Genomic DNA, 17735 nt, shown 5'->3' with positions numbered 1-17735 from the left:
GAAAAATGCTTGGAAAAGCCATTATTGGTGGATTGCAAGACAGAAAATGATCTTTCATGTTGTATTTACCTTAAGGGGTAACAGTCCACCATTTACTTCTGTGGGAGATTGAGTCTGTACAACCAAAGTTGGATGGAGTCATCACACATAGTCAGTGACTTTCAGCTGATTTTGAACCAATTATTTTCCAATTATGCTGTGGAGAGCAACATATTTTGTTTGCTTGAAATAGGTCAGTGATTGACAGCTCAGTGCAGCTTCACCCATTATGGAGTTCCTGAAAGCTCACTCTCCCATCCCTTCTACCTGCACACCCAGGTCCTGGCGATCCTCCAACAGTGGCGACGTGGAGCAGAGGAACTAAACGCAGCCGAGGAACTCCAGGATGCACTGAGAGACAGCGGCAACACAGACATAAAAAACGTGGTCTTCAGGCTCAGTTTCTGACAGAATAACGTACATAACGGATCAACGATATTTTTCTATTTGTACACAACCAAACTTAAATGAAGCGGCTTTTCTGAGAACATGTACTGTCAACCTTCTCCAAACATTAATTACCAATTCAATTCTTGGTTAGAAAAACAAAAAAATGACACATTAAATAAAACGCTCTATTCTTACTGTAGCATTTTCATGCTTTTTGTCACCAGCAATTCTCTTTCGTCCAGTCTGTGCCCACCACAATCAAACCCAGTGAAGTAGATGGGCAGCTGCAATCCACTTGGGCTCCATGGGCAAGGGAATGCTGTAAGTCAAATGCTGTCAGTGTGATTAAGCCAAAAAAGTGGACTGTCACACAGTACGTTAAAAATCTTTTGAGCCACCATGCTGCCATTAGGCTACGTGCTTTATCACTGTGTAGAGAAAATCCCTCAAGATGTTTTTATAAAATGTTTAGGCCAAAAGTCTATTTGCATTCAAATCTGGCTATTAGACTACGTTATTGGATCTCCATATTTGAGAGGTCAACATTAAACACAAAAACCAGTCAACTTTTAAATCCCTCAACTCTTTGAGGGAATGAGGTGATAACTGCGACGGTCTGACTAGGACAGCCAAATCTGGCAACCCTGAATATGAACCCCCCCCCAGGGTTGTTCTACAGAATCAGAGGCGGTGGACTGCAATCCAGACAGACCCAGGCCATGTCACCTGGAGGTCAACCGTCACACTTCATCAAACCCAGGGCTCTCCTGCCCTGTGTCCAATAAAGACCCAGCAGTTTAGACAAGCGCGAAAACACAAGCCAACCAATGGCGCATCACGTGTTTCGACACAGCCACTTCTTATTTATGCACCTGCCCCCCCCCCTCCCCCCCCCCCCACATGCCATCCAGCTGTCAATATATTTCCATGGCCCACAAATGGACACCCCAAAATATACCGTGTGAAACGCACAAAACGTGCTACAAAATCAGTGTTATGTATTATGTTCAACTGTCTTCATAAAAAAATCATTACATGCAAATAAAATTAAAGCATCCAAATTTGTGATTTTTTAAACTCTTTTTTAAAACGTTTAACCTAAAGGGTAACTACTGTCGGTCTTATTTGCGCTAGCAATCGCTATGGTTACTGTAAAAGGTGTACTAGCGTGCAAATCCTTGCCTTCACTTCCAGGAGCTCAATTCCCACCCGGATAAGACAATATCTGTGACAAATAATCTAAAGAGTCAGACTTAATCTTTTAGGAAATGAGTGTCTGCGGAGGGGGATTACAGTATGCACGCCGGAATTAAATCTACACAACGCAGGGAAAAAGCCATAATTTCCTGATCGGTTTAATTAAAATGTCATCCCTCGCAACACTGCAGCTTACGAGGTTTAAAGGGCAGCAGCTCAGACACTGATATGAAGATTTCTCCACCGACAGGGCACCAAGATACACGCAATAACCAACGCACTTTAAACTGTGGTCAATCAATAACGTACTTTTTATTAATTTACAAAACAATAAGGAATCTGAAACTTCCTTTTAGAGATGTACAAAAGATTTTATACGTATTTAAAATAGCAGCATTAGTGAAGTATTAGGATGGATATTTTAAATCACATTCATTTTGTTGCCTCAAGACAAAAGAGTCAAACTTTTTATGAAAACAACCAAAATGTGGCATTGTGTGACAAAACCAGAAGACTGTAAAAAATGGATGTCTCATTTTTATCTGTATCATTTGCAGAAGAGTGATTTTTTAGGGGGTCAAAGGAAAAGGCCTTTTTTCTTCTTGGCTTTTTTGGAGCCAGTAGAGGTGGAGGAAGAGACTGAGCCTCTCGGAAGCACCGCCCATTCCGGTAATTTCCTTTTCACCGGTTGGTTCACACTCTGTAAGGAGACAAACAATAAATCATCCAGCTTCTCGTAATTTCAATTCCTGTGTTCTCTCCTGCTCCCAGACTACCTTAAAAACAGACTTCCCACATAAATTATGTCATTTAAGCTTGAGACACTTTTATGATTTCATTAACATACAGGGCACCGGGCGGGGTAGTTGGCATAAAAACTGCTGTTTTATGCAGTTTCATAAAACTGAAGGTAATTCTTAAAATGCACACCAAACACATACTATAAATGAAAATCATACTTTGTCATCAACAAAAAATGAGTGTAGCTTGTAAGTCACAGCAGTAAGGCGATGCGTACGTTCCTCTCTGCAACTAAAAAGGGATGGTAAGCTCTGGCCAGGATTATAGGAGGGGGCTCTCCATGAGATAAGCAGTCTGACCTTCCTGACCTATTGACAGTGTACTGCCATGTAAACAGAGTGGCAGCGCTATTACTGAAAAGCCCAGAGCTTATCAGTGACATCAACACTGGAGTGCTCCCCGACAGACACGCAACCTTCTGTCAGATGACCCCTTCCCTTCCCAAGGATGTCTGAGAAAGACTCGCCGTTCAAACAAGAACCCAAGCAACACTATACGCCCACTGTCCTAGTAGGGTCATTTTATTCAATTTTATTTAAAAAAATAAAATCAATTTTTTTTTTAGCTAAAACCATGTACAAAAAAAAACAAAAAAAAACTTGCTATAAAACATTCTTAATAGCAGATGTTGCAACTGATATGATCCATTGTTACCTTGTGCTTTAGTGTTGGAAGGTTAATGTCGGATTGTTACTAAATCCCAGTTGATTGAGTAAAAGTTACGTAACCCCCACGCACAGTGAACGCAGTTTACAGCAGTCTGACAACATCCCGTGCGGATTGAAACCCGCAGCCCCGTCGGATTCGGTGTCGAGCGCTAGGTGCAGCCCCCTTGGAGGAGGACCAGGACAGAGGGAATATCCTCAGATACCCCAGCGAGACTGCACTGCACCACGAGCCTCACCCCCAGGTCACAGTGTCCAGACCCGGCCTAAGCCTGTCGCACAAACAGACAGACTTCGGCATCGATACAGGAAACCTGCGCCGTCTCCATCCGATTACCATCAATCGCAATTCCACGTAAGCCATTTATCTGCTCCTCCAAATTTCATTTCCTCAGGACGAGCGATTTTTTCCCTTTCCCTCTCTCTCCCTCTCTCTCTCTCTCTCTCCCGCAATCTATTTGTTGTTAAATCTTTCGTGACCTACCCAGTTACACCCAAGGGAGCGGAAAGGGATCTCTATTTTTATCTATTTAGCGGGGGCACTAATGCAAACACATTGATCGACGCGGCCTTCTGTGAATAGGAAGCTGGAGTACTAAAAATACATACAATCTCAGATGGCAGGTCTAATGTAGACACCAGCCCTCATACTTCGTTAAACAATATGAACAAATGTAGAACGATCACAGGATTAATTCAATCACAATAAGAATGACTGAATACAAAACAAATATCTGCGATTATGGGACAGTGTAAATAAAAAAAACATCTAATTTATTTATTAATCATGAATTTTAATTTATTAATTCACCTTTAACCTCCCACATTCCGTACAACCTGTATTGCGCCCAGTGTTCATAGAGAAGTATTTATTATTTTGTTTTAAAATTTTTATTAAAATACTACACTAAGTAGATAAACTGAGGAAATATTTGGAGAGTAATTATAAAGGAAATATATGTAAATTAAGACTGCTCTTGCCATGCCTTATGAAGAATCAGCCCTGGGTCACTGAAACAGAGAACTCGTGTGAGAGTTTGTGTGCAGATGTATTCCCAGAGAGCTCAATGGCCACACATGAGAGCTCCCCTCTTTAACAACTGGCTCACTGCTGCCCAAGTGCGTAATTTATGGGGGATAGGGTGGTTATAACCCTCCCAATATTACAAAACAGCCCAAATAACCCCCCAATAATATAGCATAAAAACGACAATGCCAACTATACTGCCCCCCCTAGAGGGTCACAGTTCTTCGGGTCTACGCATTTCAACTCCCCTAATTTTCAAACTGGAATTACACCCTTGCCCCGGGCCCAGTGAAACCTGCAGCAGGCATGGCCACCGCTTGCCTGTCTTGCACTTCTTCATCATCATCATCAATCCACGGGCAAAAGACAAGCAGCCAGAGGGAAGCATGGGGCCAATCTCAACATACTGTATATATATATATATATATATATATGTACACATGTACATCCCCCTTATGTTACAGCTCTGGCATTTTGCAACCCTGTAACAAACCAGCACAACGGGTCCGTGTTGTTTAAAGACGGGATGGCATTCCTTTTGGAGGCCACGGTCCTGGACAATGGACGGAAACCTGTGTCAGTCCAGAGTAACGGCACCCCGCGAGGGGGGGAGGAGAAAGGGCTGGCCGGGCTCCTCCTGATGAATCGTTAAAGTGTCAAAGGTCGTGCTTCTTTGCGGCGCTCTTTGTGTGTGTCGTGACCTTTGGCTCGTCCTAATCCTTTCTGGGGATCGATCCCCGGGGGGCTGCTGCCGCCCCCTCTAACGAGATGAGCGCGCTGGCTTAGTCAGGGGCGCTGACATCCACCTGACCCCCGCTCCGTCTGCCACGCATGACCCCCCCCCCCCCCCAGCCCAGGAAACCGAGCCACTACGGAGCTCCTAAACTCATACCTGCCAACCAGCACAGCCCACAAGGAGCAGTGAGGCTATTCAAAAAGAACAACACCAGGATTCCATCAAAATAAGGTCATTCGTCCCGTTTGCTTCATTTGTTTGTGTTTGAATAAAAACGTGTTTGAATTTTAGCACTGAATATAGAAGCAAACTAACAATCCTTATTGGCCTTTTAATTGCAAAGCGATGCTAACTGAAGATATTTTGACCACCAACATTTTTCCTGTCTTCAGAAATGGTGTTAGGTGATTCCAATTCACTTGTTTAAAAAAAATCAACATCAGGCAATTTCTCATTTACAGTAGCCAGCGGCATTTCGTTTCTTTTTCTTTTACCTGTGGGAGCACTCTAAAGGTACAGAAACACCTCTGAGAAGAGCACAGGATGGTTTAGTCCTCTTTTTACTGTTGACCCCTCTGCCCTCTTCAGGCTGCTGTGCACCCGATGAGACCAGCTAGGAGGATCCGTTAGAAGGTGCAATTAAGGCAATATGCTTCAATGAGCCTGGTCCAGTCAAACCAGCATGTCTTGCGCAAGCACAAACGTAGCATATGTGGCAATTCCCAGTTTTAACCAGGAATCAGGGACCAAATATCTTCAGATAAAATGTCATTGTTGCAAAAGACTGAAGAGGTATGGCAACCAACTGATACTTACTCATTATTAAACTGTAGTTAGTTTCCTTACTGTTCTCACACTGGTCATATTGTACTTATACTTACACTTGTGCTAAAAAAGATTAGCCTGCACCGGACTTCAGCGAGGCCCATACTTGACATTGGCAATCCATACTCTATACTCTTAACACAAATGCACCATCAGCTGATTGACTGAAATTTACACTCAAGCTAGCACTTAATCAATGGATCTAATTGAGTCAATCAGACCGGAGTTGGAACAGAGCCCATAAATCCAAGAAACGCTAAGATACACAATACAGAACTCAAGAGACTGAATGTACAACGCGCTCGTTGAGGATGCAGCAGTGACATCATCCGGGATGTCTCTGTTCCCCTGCCCTTTGACTGGGGGAGCTATTAATATGTCTCACGACCGTTAAGACAAAATCTGGCTCTGATATTTCAAAACTACCAAAGGAGTGTGCCACACTGATCCAACTCTTACCTTCATTGTTTTAATGGAATGAAACTTCCGTCGTGTTTTCCTCTCGTCTGCCGCTTATACAGATAACACTGGACGAGAGCTCACAGGTACAGGCCCACCTACGGTCCCGTCCGACCGACAATTAAGTCTTTCAGGTTTTTAGAGATTTATGTCCGTTTTAACAAGGGGGTGGCTGGCCTGATTAAAAAGGCAATTAATTCTCTCATCAATGTTCCTTTAAAAGTGTCCCGTGTTGTTTTTCTAAATTTATCTGCCTAAGCGCTCTTGACTCAGCGCTTCACCGATGTCGGCGCGAAGGCGAATCCCAGCCCGCGGGCTCCGGAGCACAAATCAGCGCTGGGTGAAAGAGCTGAAGGAAGCTGCGGAAAGGTCCGGAAGGACGGCTGCTAACTGCCCGTCAGGCACTTTGCACTTTTCCCAGGCTCGCCAAAAGGCTTACTTCGTACTTTTTTTATCCCCCCCCCCCCTTTTTTTTAATTTTAAGAGACTGATCTATTCTGGGGGTTTATTGAGAGCGGCACTCTAAGTGGCAGGAATCTGGGGCCGGTTATTAATTGGTGTCGGAAAGATGCAGATCAGCACCACAAAAACAGTGACCAGGGTCAGCCTTGAAACTACATGCATATTTATTGGAGTTTTGTACACGCTGGCCTCGTGTGTTCTTGGTGCTCCTGTTCCATTTATGTGGAATTTGTATGGATTTATGTGAGTATTCCTTTTTTATTATTAAGTCCTAGCAAGCCTGTGGAGGTTGACGTGAGGTAAATGGTAAATGGACTGCATTTATATAGCGCTTTTATCCAAAGCGCTTTTCAATTGATGCCTCACATTCACCCATTCACACACACACTCACATGCCAACGGTGAAAGGCTGCCATGCAAGGTACCAATCAGCCCGTTGGGAGCAATTAGGGGTTAGGTGTCTTGCTCAGGGACACTCCGACACGCCCAGGGCGGGGGATCCAACCGGCAACCCTCCGATTGCCAGACAATCGCTCTTACCTCCTGAGCTATGTCGCCCCAGTGTGAAGTCCTCCACCAGATAAACAACACCGACTTTGTTAGAGTTTTGTGGACAAATACCTGTGGAGGCGAAACGCTGAAGAGATTCTTCGTGTCTTGATCAAGCTCATCCTCGTTCCATGAGGCCGGCGCTACGGCACAGGGCATTGCAGCAGGAACCACCTCTGAACTGCAGGGGGCAGCACTGGCTTTGATGCCAGCCTTGTGACAGAGAGAAACGGGGGTGACTTTTCAAATAACGAACGAAATCACATGACTTGCTGTAGGCAAGTCTCAAAAGGACATGGGGGTGTCCTCCAGTTATTTTCAGTAATGGCCCCCCTGAGAATCAGAGATGAATGGCAAGCCCTGCTCGTTAACCATGCGGCCAGTACAACACTCTTCAGTTATTTAAATACCTGTGAAGTGGAACTTCTCAATCCACTGCGTGTGTCTGTAACCAGTTGCTTGGTGCTTGAGACCAGTTCTATGCCACTAGCGTGGACTGAGGGTTTTGTGGCAATTCCAGCCTCTGAACTGCAGGGGGCAGTGCTGGCCTTGATGCCAAACCGCTTCGATGAAAAAAGAGAGAGAAAAAGAAAAAGCAATGAATAACACATTTATACTCAAATACATTTTCTGAACTAAATCTGTGTTATCTGTAAAAACAAATATGGGCTTTCTACATTTATAACATCCAAATACATTACACACATGAAGTGAAATAATTTAATCTCTCGATGTTGAAGTTTCTGTAAGGGACGCAGTACGTCTTAACTTTCTCCACAACGAAAAGGACCCCCCAAGCCGCAAATTGATTGGCCTATGTGATCTCATCTGCGAGGGGAGGTAATCGCTGTGGATTGTGGGATTGAGGATTACCTTCGGCATGGGAATCGGAGAGAAAAGCTGATCCTCCATCATTTCAATCCTGTCTGAGTCTCGACTCGTCTGCTTCTTCAAGGAAAAGGCAGGTTGTGCGTCCCTCCTCACAGGCTTGTCCTGAAAGGAAACCCCAATTCTGTGTGAACCCTCAGCATAGCAGAACGCGCACCCTCCGGCAGGGAAAGGGGCCAGGCCAGGGCTGGTGACCCGCGGGAGGAACCCCGCTTAGCACCCTGATTTAACACCTGAACCAAAGCGCGGTGCCTACAAGGTCACACAGGGTGTCAAGTGCACAAATCCGGCCACACATTAAGCCGAGAGTGAGACAGCGCCAGTCAAGGGGGACTTTACACAACAGAAAAGCAGTCAGATAAGACTGGCTTCTGGAGAACCAGGTGAAAAGAGTATCTTACACAAACAAAGTCCTTTAGATACAGAGCAACACTTCTAGACTGTGTCTTGCCGCACAGACTTGAGGAAAATAGGCCTACAGTAATCTGTAAAAGACAATGCACCAGATGACTGTTGGGCAAAGCCTGTTCGCTGTGAATGCAGGTTCTCTGAGGTGAGCAGCAGAGAAACTGGAAAGCCATGCAGATTTAAACCACTCCTGACCAGTCATATTTCTCACAAGTGCTCATTTCACAAAAGCAGCACACCTCTTTAACAAAAATAAAAATCATCATTAAACAGACCACACTTTATCCATAAACAACATGTCTGTGGGGTTTCTGATCACTGTGCAAAAGAAACTGAATGAAAATGAAGCGGAGAAAACACAACTGAATTTATATAACATGGCACGTGTATGATCTACTCTACTGAAGTGCATAAATGAATAATAGCGCAGCACTAAACAATACTAGCCGAGAAATATCTTCATGGCTGGCTGATAGCAACGCAACACACAACGCTTCACATGCAAACACAATTAGGGCACAATTAAGCACAAAAGAGCCACTATGCTACACACGTGTTAAGAGCAGGGTCAAAGCTGTCACACTCCAAAAGTGGGAGGGGCAAATGATTGATAAGATTCATTATTAATGAGGCCTTGCAGGCCAGTGCTGTCAGGCCTGATAAACGACCAGGCATTGGGCTTGGACAGCAGTGTGTAGGGGCTACAGTTGTACTTGAAAGATAGAATCAGCAATGAGCATTTTTATGGAAAACCAATTTTTTTTTTTTTTTTTAAATCAGTGCTGTCGTTTTAACCAAATGGAGTTATGCTGCCCTCTTTTGGTGACTGACAGACATTGACTTCAGACATCAACAGTGTGCGTGAAATGTATTTTTCCTTTTGTTTTATGTACATGTTGTATTTTAACAATGATGTCAATAAATCTTGTAGCTATCAAATCAAAATGTCTGGAATAGTTCATTTCAGCTTTCTCTGCACAGTACCAGATGTGTAAATAACAAGCCCTTCTGGTCAGAAATGTACACACAGTTGAAAGTGAACAAGCTCAATTGTCCAGAAGTCAATAGCCACACTGCAACAGCACAGTACTCTGAGCATCTTACATGTAAATCTAATGACTGCAATGAAGACAGACTGCAGAAAATTCTCAAACGAAAGTAAGTGATGTCAACAAAGATGTATGTTTCCAACACATTTGCAATTGCAACTGCAACATCATAAAATAGTAAATGGATGCTGGACAGAAGAACATGTTATTTCACAGGAAGTTGAAAACAGACAAAGGAAGCCAAACCCTGTGGAAAAACTCAGCAGTGATTGCTTGAGCCCGGAGCAATGGCAGCAGGGGGATGAGACTGACCTCCGGCTCGATCCAGGCCAGCTCCTCCTGCTGGCTCACGGCCGGCTGAGACTGGTGAGCGCTGGACGGGGCGACGGGGCTCGTACTGGGAACCCCCGCCCTCTCCAACTCCATCACAGTCAGCTGGACGAGGAAGGTGCTGATGTGTTCTGGGACCAGGGCACGGACAGCCTTTATACCGCTGAAGTCTGGGGAAAGGCAGGAGAAGCAGTTTATGAATCAATGTGAAAATGCTACTTATATGCAGAGAGAGCGGTGCGTTTCGCTGAAAAGGCGAAGAAAAAACAAACAAAGACTAAATGACGAGAAATAACAGTAACAGCAGAATTTCTATCGATAACATCGTGTGACTGGCTAATCCTCCGCCACCCCTTTCATTTTACTTCAACTGCACGGGCGCAACAGCACAGCGCCGGGCCCACAGTGAGCTTCTGTCTCAGCGCCGCATGGCGGGAGGGGGCGGAGCTCCAGGTCAGGACCGCGCCCGCGCTCCTCTGACACCTGGACCCGAGGGCCCCGCCCCTCACACAGAGCGCGCTCAGATCTCATCACAGCGGCGGGAGCACAAGACTAAAACTCGCTTTCTTTAGGCAAAGTTTTGTGCTGACGCCCTGGTATTTCTGTGGGGTGGGGGGGGGGGGGAACAAAACGCATTCATGCACTGACGATGGCTGGAGCTCAAGCTGGGAAGTACAGGGCAGGATTACAGGGAACAGAATGTGCAATATGCTACTTTGCATTCTTAGCGTTGCCTCAGCCTGAACCACAATGCAGACAGACTGTGCACACATTCAGAATATCACATTTTGGCACAATCAATGAACAACTGCATAAACGTGTAAAAATTCTACATTCTATGAAGTACATTCCCTTCCTTTGTATAAATTCATTCTTGCTTAGTTAATTGCCCATGGACATGGAATTTTTAATTACTCTGTTTACATTTTCATTGTACACACTTGCATAGATAAATGGAGAATGACGGCTTAATGTGGAAATACAAAGACAGCAATTAGGGGAATGGGAGAACAACCTGACGTCAACCCACAGAAGAAACCCCCATGAAGCCTGTCAGTTATACCCTAATCAGGGCACTGCTGTTCACTCAACACACTAGACGGTAGCGCCTGCTGGTAGAGCACAATTACAACAAGAGCAATAAATTAATCTCATCAGTGTAATCACAGGCAACAATTTGGCTAAGTCTGATTAAGCACTTTAATCTGTACCAGTAGACTCATTCGTAAAATGAAGTGCAATTGCTGACTGTCTCTTTTAGAAATGATTTTAGCTGCCTCAGAGCTATTCTGTCCCAAGCTAACCCCTGGCGTCGTACGAGAATCTACGTGCGGCAGACAGATAAAAGGCTCCAAGAGAGACTCTCCATCAATATATCCAACAAATTCGTTCAAACAGGTGTTGATTTTTAACATTTGACGTTTAAAAAAATGTGTTCTCCGATTTGGAGTTTGTAGGACTAATAGTAAGGCCCTCATGGAAAGACCCTCTGGCCTTTCCCTGTCCACTGATACCCTAACACCCTGCTGACTGAATGAAGGAACGATCGATTATGGGCTGTAGAGCCCTTCAGGGTAAGTACGATCAGTTCATTAGCTGGATGCCGCACCGGGGAGCCCCCTGCAGTGAGTACATGAGTGAAAGTGTGTACCAGAGCTGACAGCATGTCCTTTGATGGCGCTGGTGATAGCGTGGCGGATGGGGGGGGTCAGCCCGGCCCGCTCCATGTCCAGTGGGAGGTTGGCCCGCCGAGCCTGAAGCAGGTGGGACTCCACCACAGCAAGAGGCAGACTGCGGCTGTCTGACACCAGTCTCTGTAGACACACGCAGGCACGCGCACGAGCACATGCACACGCACATGCACACACACGCACGCGCACACACACACACACACATACACCCAGGCATGCGCATGAGCACACGCACACGCACACGCACACGCACATACACTCACACACACACACACACACACACACACACACACACACACACACACACACTCATACACGCAGGCACGCACGCGCACGCGCACGAGCACATGCACACACACACACACACACACACACACACACACACACACACACACACACACACACACACACACACACACACACACACACACACATACATACATACACGCAGGCACGCACACGAGCGCACGCACACACATACACGCAGATAAAAGGCACGAGCACACACATGCACGCAGGCACGTGCACACACGCAGACACACGCATGCACGTGGACAGACACGCAGACACACACACACGGACACACACACACACAAACAGTTATGAGTTAAACAAAAACTGTACCACAGTCTAACTTGGAGTATGGTTCAGCTGTCACGTCCAACCTCGACACAAACACACACACGCTCTCTAGCTTTCTTTCTCTTTCTCTCTCAATTATTTGATCATTGTAACTATTTACATGAAGCTGGGCAGCCGGAATTTTAAATAAAGAGGCTTTCGTTTCATATCATATCTGCAGGTTGGCTGCAGATATGATATAAACATCAAAGTAGCAGCAGTATCAGCAGCACAGGAACTCTCCGACAGCAGCGTGCTGCAGACATGCACATCCCAGGGTGCTACTTCTACTTAGTATGCGGCCTAAAATAATATATATAATGGGTTTAGTATAAACTCCATTTCTACACTGTTTGAACCAATTTTCTCCAGTAGCCAGTAGGTTGGCCAGCTCTAAAAATACACACGCCTCACCCACAAGCTGCTATTTCTGAGAACCCTCAAACCCTCAGAGCCACTCACATCAGAAGGTTCAACAGAAACGGCAGCATCAACGTTTTGCCCACAGACGTAAGAGAGAGAGAGAGCCAACAAGCAGGAGAGCGTGCGCCTGAAAGCGTGCGGACGTCAGGGTGCAAACGCGCTCGTACCAGGCTTTTGCCCTCCTGCTGGAAGAGTCGGTAGGTGATGGCAGCGCTGCCCAACGAGGACGCGAACGTGGCCTCCGTCAGTCCCGGCACGGACGGGCGCGGATCCGCGGCTTTAGGGGACGCGTCAGCCTTAGGACGAGAGGGGAGGGAAACGCAGAGGGGATTTTGGGGGGGGGGGGGGGGCAACCATGAAAACAGTGGGTCTCCAGTCTCCACACACTCCGAGGGTTTTCCCCTCTATACGGTTACATAAACCGTAAAACACAAGTGCCCACCCACACCTGTTCATCAGCATTATGCAACGATGTACGTGTATCTAAAATCAGATATTACTCGTCTTTCTTTGGGAAAAATAAATACATAAATGGAAAAAGATAACAAAAGCCTGTTGATGCTTAACCATCCACAGTAATGGCCCGCTGTATAAAATATAACAGGAACTTCCATACATGACTGGAGGTCACATTTCATCTGAATCCTCACTGCAATGGTGTCCAATATCCTATTTACTGGCTCATCCTCATGCAGTAACTAAGCAAACTACAAACAATTATCATGCACAAACCTGGATGCAGGGAAGAAATGAGAGAATTTGTATGAATTTGTATGGAGAATGAATGACCTACTGAGCTGACATGGCATAGCCTAGCTTAGTGGGCTTTTTTTGCGTGTGGGACTACTTCTGGAATGTTCTGGCCCAGTTCTGCCTCACCTGGAGCCTGTGTCTGCGACAGAACTCGTTGATGATTCCGAGCAGCGGTTCCAGCATTTTGGACTTTGCTTCAGACACTCCATCCACCACCTTCAGGCTGGCCTGTGTGCACGGTCTGCAGGAAGCAAGCACAGTGTTACACCGGATGTAGCCCAAAGGGCAAAGCACACTCACCTGAAAGGGGAAACGAGTGGCCATGGGTGTCCTGTGTACGCCAAACCACCAAACCATCAATGAGCTGATGTCATAATGGTGATCACCAGCCAGTTTGTGAAAGCACATGCAGCGCCACCTATATTCTGGCAATAGCAGTTACTATGGCAACATCTGAACTGCTGGAGCAACAGAAAAGTGTTTTGGCATTTTGGCTAGGTTACAGCCCTAAATGTACCGACTATTAAAGAACTAAACAAAAGTACACATACCTAATCTTAGCCATGTCCAGTAGGATCTTATTTGTGGCAAGTATGGCTGGTGGAATATCCTTCTCACTGGCCAGTTTCTGTCGCCCAGCAACAAGCTTCCCATAAAGCTCCACCTTCAAAAGAAGAAAGATTTTTAACCAACATGAAAAACCACTTCAGATCCAAGCTTTTAAATGGTGACTTCAAGGTTAATTACTTTCCGAGAAACACTGTACACACAGTACAGGAAAGCTAGTGCACGGACCACGGCAACAGGTAATATAATACCTTACTGCTCCTTAGCTATCATCAGCGCTATGATACAGAACATAAAAATGCTGGAACCAAGTAGGATCTGTGCTTAAAAACATTATAAAAGTATAAAAACAAAAGGCTTTGAAGGCATGACACCCAGTTTGGAGAAGAAGTGCATCTCTCAACAACACAAACAGCAGAATAAAGCATCAGTGACGTGAACACGTTAAGAGGTGCATGTCCTTTCACTCCGCTCTCTGTGGATGAAAATGCGATGCTGGGACAAAGTCGTGGGGTTTGGCAGCAGGGGAGCTGGCCTCTGGCTGAGCTGCGTGGCATTCTGCAGCAGGCCCAGACGGAGGCGCTGTTGTACCTGCAGTTCCAGCTCTCGGGGGGAGACGGCCGGGGGGGGAGGTCTGGCAGCAGGTCTGGAGGTCTGGGGCTTCAGGGAGGACGTAGGCTGTGGCCTGCAGAGGAAACAGGGCCAGACCTGAGTTACAGCCCTGAGCATTCTCACAAACGTGATGCAAACTCTCCTGCACGCTTCGCTGATCTCTCCCCCGCTAACACATGCTGTTTAAATGACCTGCTTTTGTCCGCAAGGGATTTTCTCTGCATCAAATCACAATGAGATGACTCGAGCATTATGAGGATCTAGCCATGTTTTGTCTGATTTAACATTTTACTGTACATGTGTCAGACCGTTTGCCATGAAATATAAAATAAAGACAGAACACAGCTTCACCCACATTATGCTTGGTGTTCGAGTAATTTCTAATATAAATATTTACACAGCCTTCCCAGTAAAGATTTCAGAACTTAAACAGGAGGTTTCATTGGTTTATCATTAATTTACATCGTTAAGGTTTCCACAAACTGGTTAAAATACATTAACCATTTATGTAAAACAAAAAATACGGTGTAATACTAATCGTATTTGGTATTCAATCTAATTTGGTAAATGTAACCAAATAAACAAAGAAAATTTACAATTAAACATCTTCAGCGGAGTATTAGCAAGGCCTAAAGCTTTAATTAATGGCATGGTAAATACATTTTGATGGGTTTTACCTTCAATTTTTTTAAATGAATAAAATACCTACCTCAGATTTCAGTGCTAAGTGGGTATTGTGTGTACAAGCTGATGTATTGATATATGCGTGTGTTCAATAAATTCGACAATTTGTCATTTTGAACAATCTACTGCTCCTGGAGTTTACTGCACGACAGGAATTCAAACCTGGTCTACAAGCTCGAGGGAATAGCCAAGTTAACCGCCACACAAGATGATCAACTGCTTCTGAAGGCGGAGCCTGAGCAATCAATCAAATCCTTCAGCTTTTTAACTGCAAAAAATCAGTACCTTGCAGATGATGCATCAGCAGACCTGACATATTTACGGCTCTCTGGTCTGGTATATTTATCCAGCTGCGGCCTCTAGGATGCCAGAAGGAAAGAGAATTTGAGCATGTACAAGATAACCTTAATAAAGGTAATACTGCTTCAGTATTAGTGGACATGGATCAAATACAACTGTATTGAAGGAGACAAGTCTCACAGATAACTTTGATTTATACAGTTTTTTGAACAAATCAACTCAGTTAAGGGACTTTGCACAGCACAAAAACTTGGTCAAAACAAGACACTGCCGTATCTGATGTCAGGTTTGTGGCTTATATTCCACAGACAAAAATGAACAGTGACTCACTGGAGTGTTAGTATGCCAACATCTTTCACAGTAAGCATCTACATATAGATCTACTCACTGACCTGAACTGGGACCACTGCTTGGCTAACAGGAAAACCAGATGCAGCAGAGGGGGTGTGGCTTCTTCTACAATCAAAACATCACAGTAGCTGATCGATATTTGAACATTAGAGAGCATTTTACAGTGCATCTGGAACGATGAAGACCATTTCTTAAAATAGGTTTTCACAGCATAACAGCCAAGATGCCAGTATTTGTCTTTTTTAGAGGACGGGTAAAAGTTGAGCACAAAATGTTTTCGGGATTGTGTCACGGGACAATATTAATGCATAGTTTCCCTCCTCCGCAACCACACACAGAAAAGTAAAAAAACATTGCAGTGGAAGAGAACACTGCGGTCACGGAGTGGGAAAGGGTCTTAAGCCTGGGGATTTACGACAGGACGGCTCAGCACAAGGACAAAGCTATCAGCCCATCACGCTGATGGGCGCCAGCCTTGAAACACCGCAGATCTACGCAATTTTCACACTCCTCTGGAAGAACCATCTGCTTGAACGTGAGCCCGTCCCCCCCCCCCCCCGAGGACAGCTCTGAGGAGGTCGCAGGGATGGACGCAGTTCTCAGCACACTCTCCGGCTCGCACGCCCGAGCCACCGCTCGCCTCGCACGAGCGGAAAGAAGCAAGCGAGCGAAACCACGACACGAGCGTTCGGAGGAGCGTCGCAAGAGGCAGCCTAACGGCGAGTCGCGGTTAGCAACCGGACAGCAGCTCTCCTGAGTGGCCGATCGTTGCGACGGCGAGGGTAAGCACTGAGTCAGCAGTGGAAATCCCCGCCCTGGGCCTGAGCGAATTTAACCCTGTAATCCAGCCGGGCTCCTTGGGATACGCGCTGCACTTGCGGCTGCGCTTGATGCCGCATGTGCTGCAGCAGCTGGTTCGGCTGGTTCAGACCGCCCACCCCACCCCCGCCCACCCCCCCTCCCGTGGCGCCTAATCAAATTCTTCCCGTCAACAAGCAGAGAAAGAGGGCGGAAGTCACAGAGGAGCTGTGGGGCCCGGGGGGGGGGGGGGGGGGGGTGTTTGGAGCGCGGGTTGGGGGGCGGAGCGACCGGTCGCCCCACACCAGCGCTCCGTCACAAGCGGGCACCACGAGGCCGAGGGACGCTTACGCTGGCACAGAGACCCGGGCGCACAGGTCTGCGCTGGGCTGGAGGAGGAGCGTGCGCTGGGTCTCGTCTTCTGCCGAGCACAGCCACCGCATTCCCTTAGAGAAACAACAGGAGCAAGACTCACCATCTGACACCCGAGAAATCTGCAAACGCAGCTTACAGTCAGCAAACGCAGTTTTACTCTATTACAGAAGGGCGAAACGAAAGGAAAATAAGTGTGTTTGGAGTATGGAGCCCTTTCCCCTTTAGCCCCCATCTATAACACCCTGGTACACAGTAGCCCAGCACTGTGGGAGTGGGTCGTGTTCTTCTGTGTCATTCATACTCAGTATAACAGTTCATGAAAGGGCTACTGCAGTTTCTAATGCATAATTCACTTTTCATTGAATTTAGAGAGAGAAAGACAAATCTTTCAAATAATTTCATTTGCAAACAAATAAGCGGATAATTCACACGGTAACCAGTTTATCAGAGGGACTGCATATGCTGGAAAACAAAACACTGATGTCCGCAAATGCTGAAACCTCATAAATGTTTACATATGGCATGTGAATGGGTTATTGAGAAAGTTCAGTCATGCAAGCCACACTAACCAATTTATAATCAAGCCCCCTTCAGCCACTCAGAAAAATCCAAGTGCTTTCACAAACTGGAGTTTTCCACACTCCAAACTGAGCAAAGATTTTGAGGACATGTGAGAGGCCTGCATTTGAAATGGAAGTGCTGAGAAAGCCTGCAGTCTCAGGGGGGCAGGGGGCA

The 17735-nt window shown here is 45.9% G+C and overlaps 1 protein-coding gene across 4 annotated transcripts in view; it reads right to left on the bottom strand.

The window, feature by feature from the left end:
* Positions 1-1911: 1911 nt before the first annotated feature.
* The window catches only part of wrn (WRN RecQ like helicase), a 30925-nt gene continuing 15101 nt past the window's right edge, over positions 1912-17735 (bottom strand). For all 4 annotated transcript variants that reach the window (XM_035391681.1, XM_035391679.1, XM_035391678.1 and 1 more), the window contains 13 exons: positions 16977-17071; positions 15869-15932; positions 15462-15535; positions 14472-14565; positions 13865-13977; positions 13440-13554; positions 12728-12856; positions 11477-11639; positions 9808-9995; positions 8024-8143; positions 7561-7713; positions 7223-7363; positions 1912-2326 (listed from right to left, as the gene is read on the bottom strand). In XM_035391681.1, the coding sequence (XP_035247572.1) occupies positions 2204-2326; positions 7223-7363; positions 7561-7713; positions 8024-8143; positions 9808-9995; positions 11477-11639; positions 12728-12856; positions 13440-13554; positions 13865-13977; positions 14472-14565; positions 15462-15535; positions 15869-15932; positions 16977-17071 (1572 nt within the window). In that variant the 3' untranslated portion in view covers positions 1912-2203. The remainder of the gene's footprint in view (positions 2327-7222; positions 7364-7560; positions 7714-8023; positions 8144-9807; positions 9996-11476; positions 11640-12727; positions 12857-13439; positions 13555-13864; positions 13978-14471; positions 14566-15461; positions 15536-15868; positions 15933-16976; positions 17072-17735) is intronic.

The sequence above is a fragment of the Anguilla anguilla genome, chromosome 14 (assembly GCF_013347855.1).
Source record: "Anguilla anguilla isolate fAngAng1 chromosome 14, fAngAng1.pri, whole genome shotgun sequence".
NCBI classification, from domain to species: Eukaryota; Metazoa; Chordata; class Actinopteri; order Anguilliformes; family Anguillidae; genus Anguilla; species Anguilla anguilla.
Note: the sequence above shows the minus strand (reverse complement) of the source record. Positions and strands in the feature narration are given on the sequence as shown.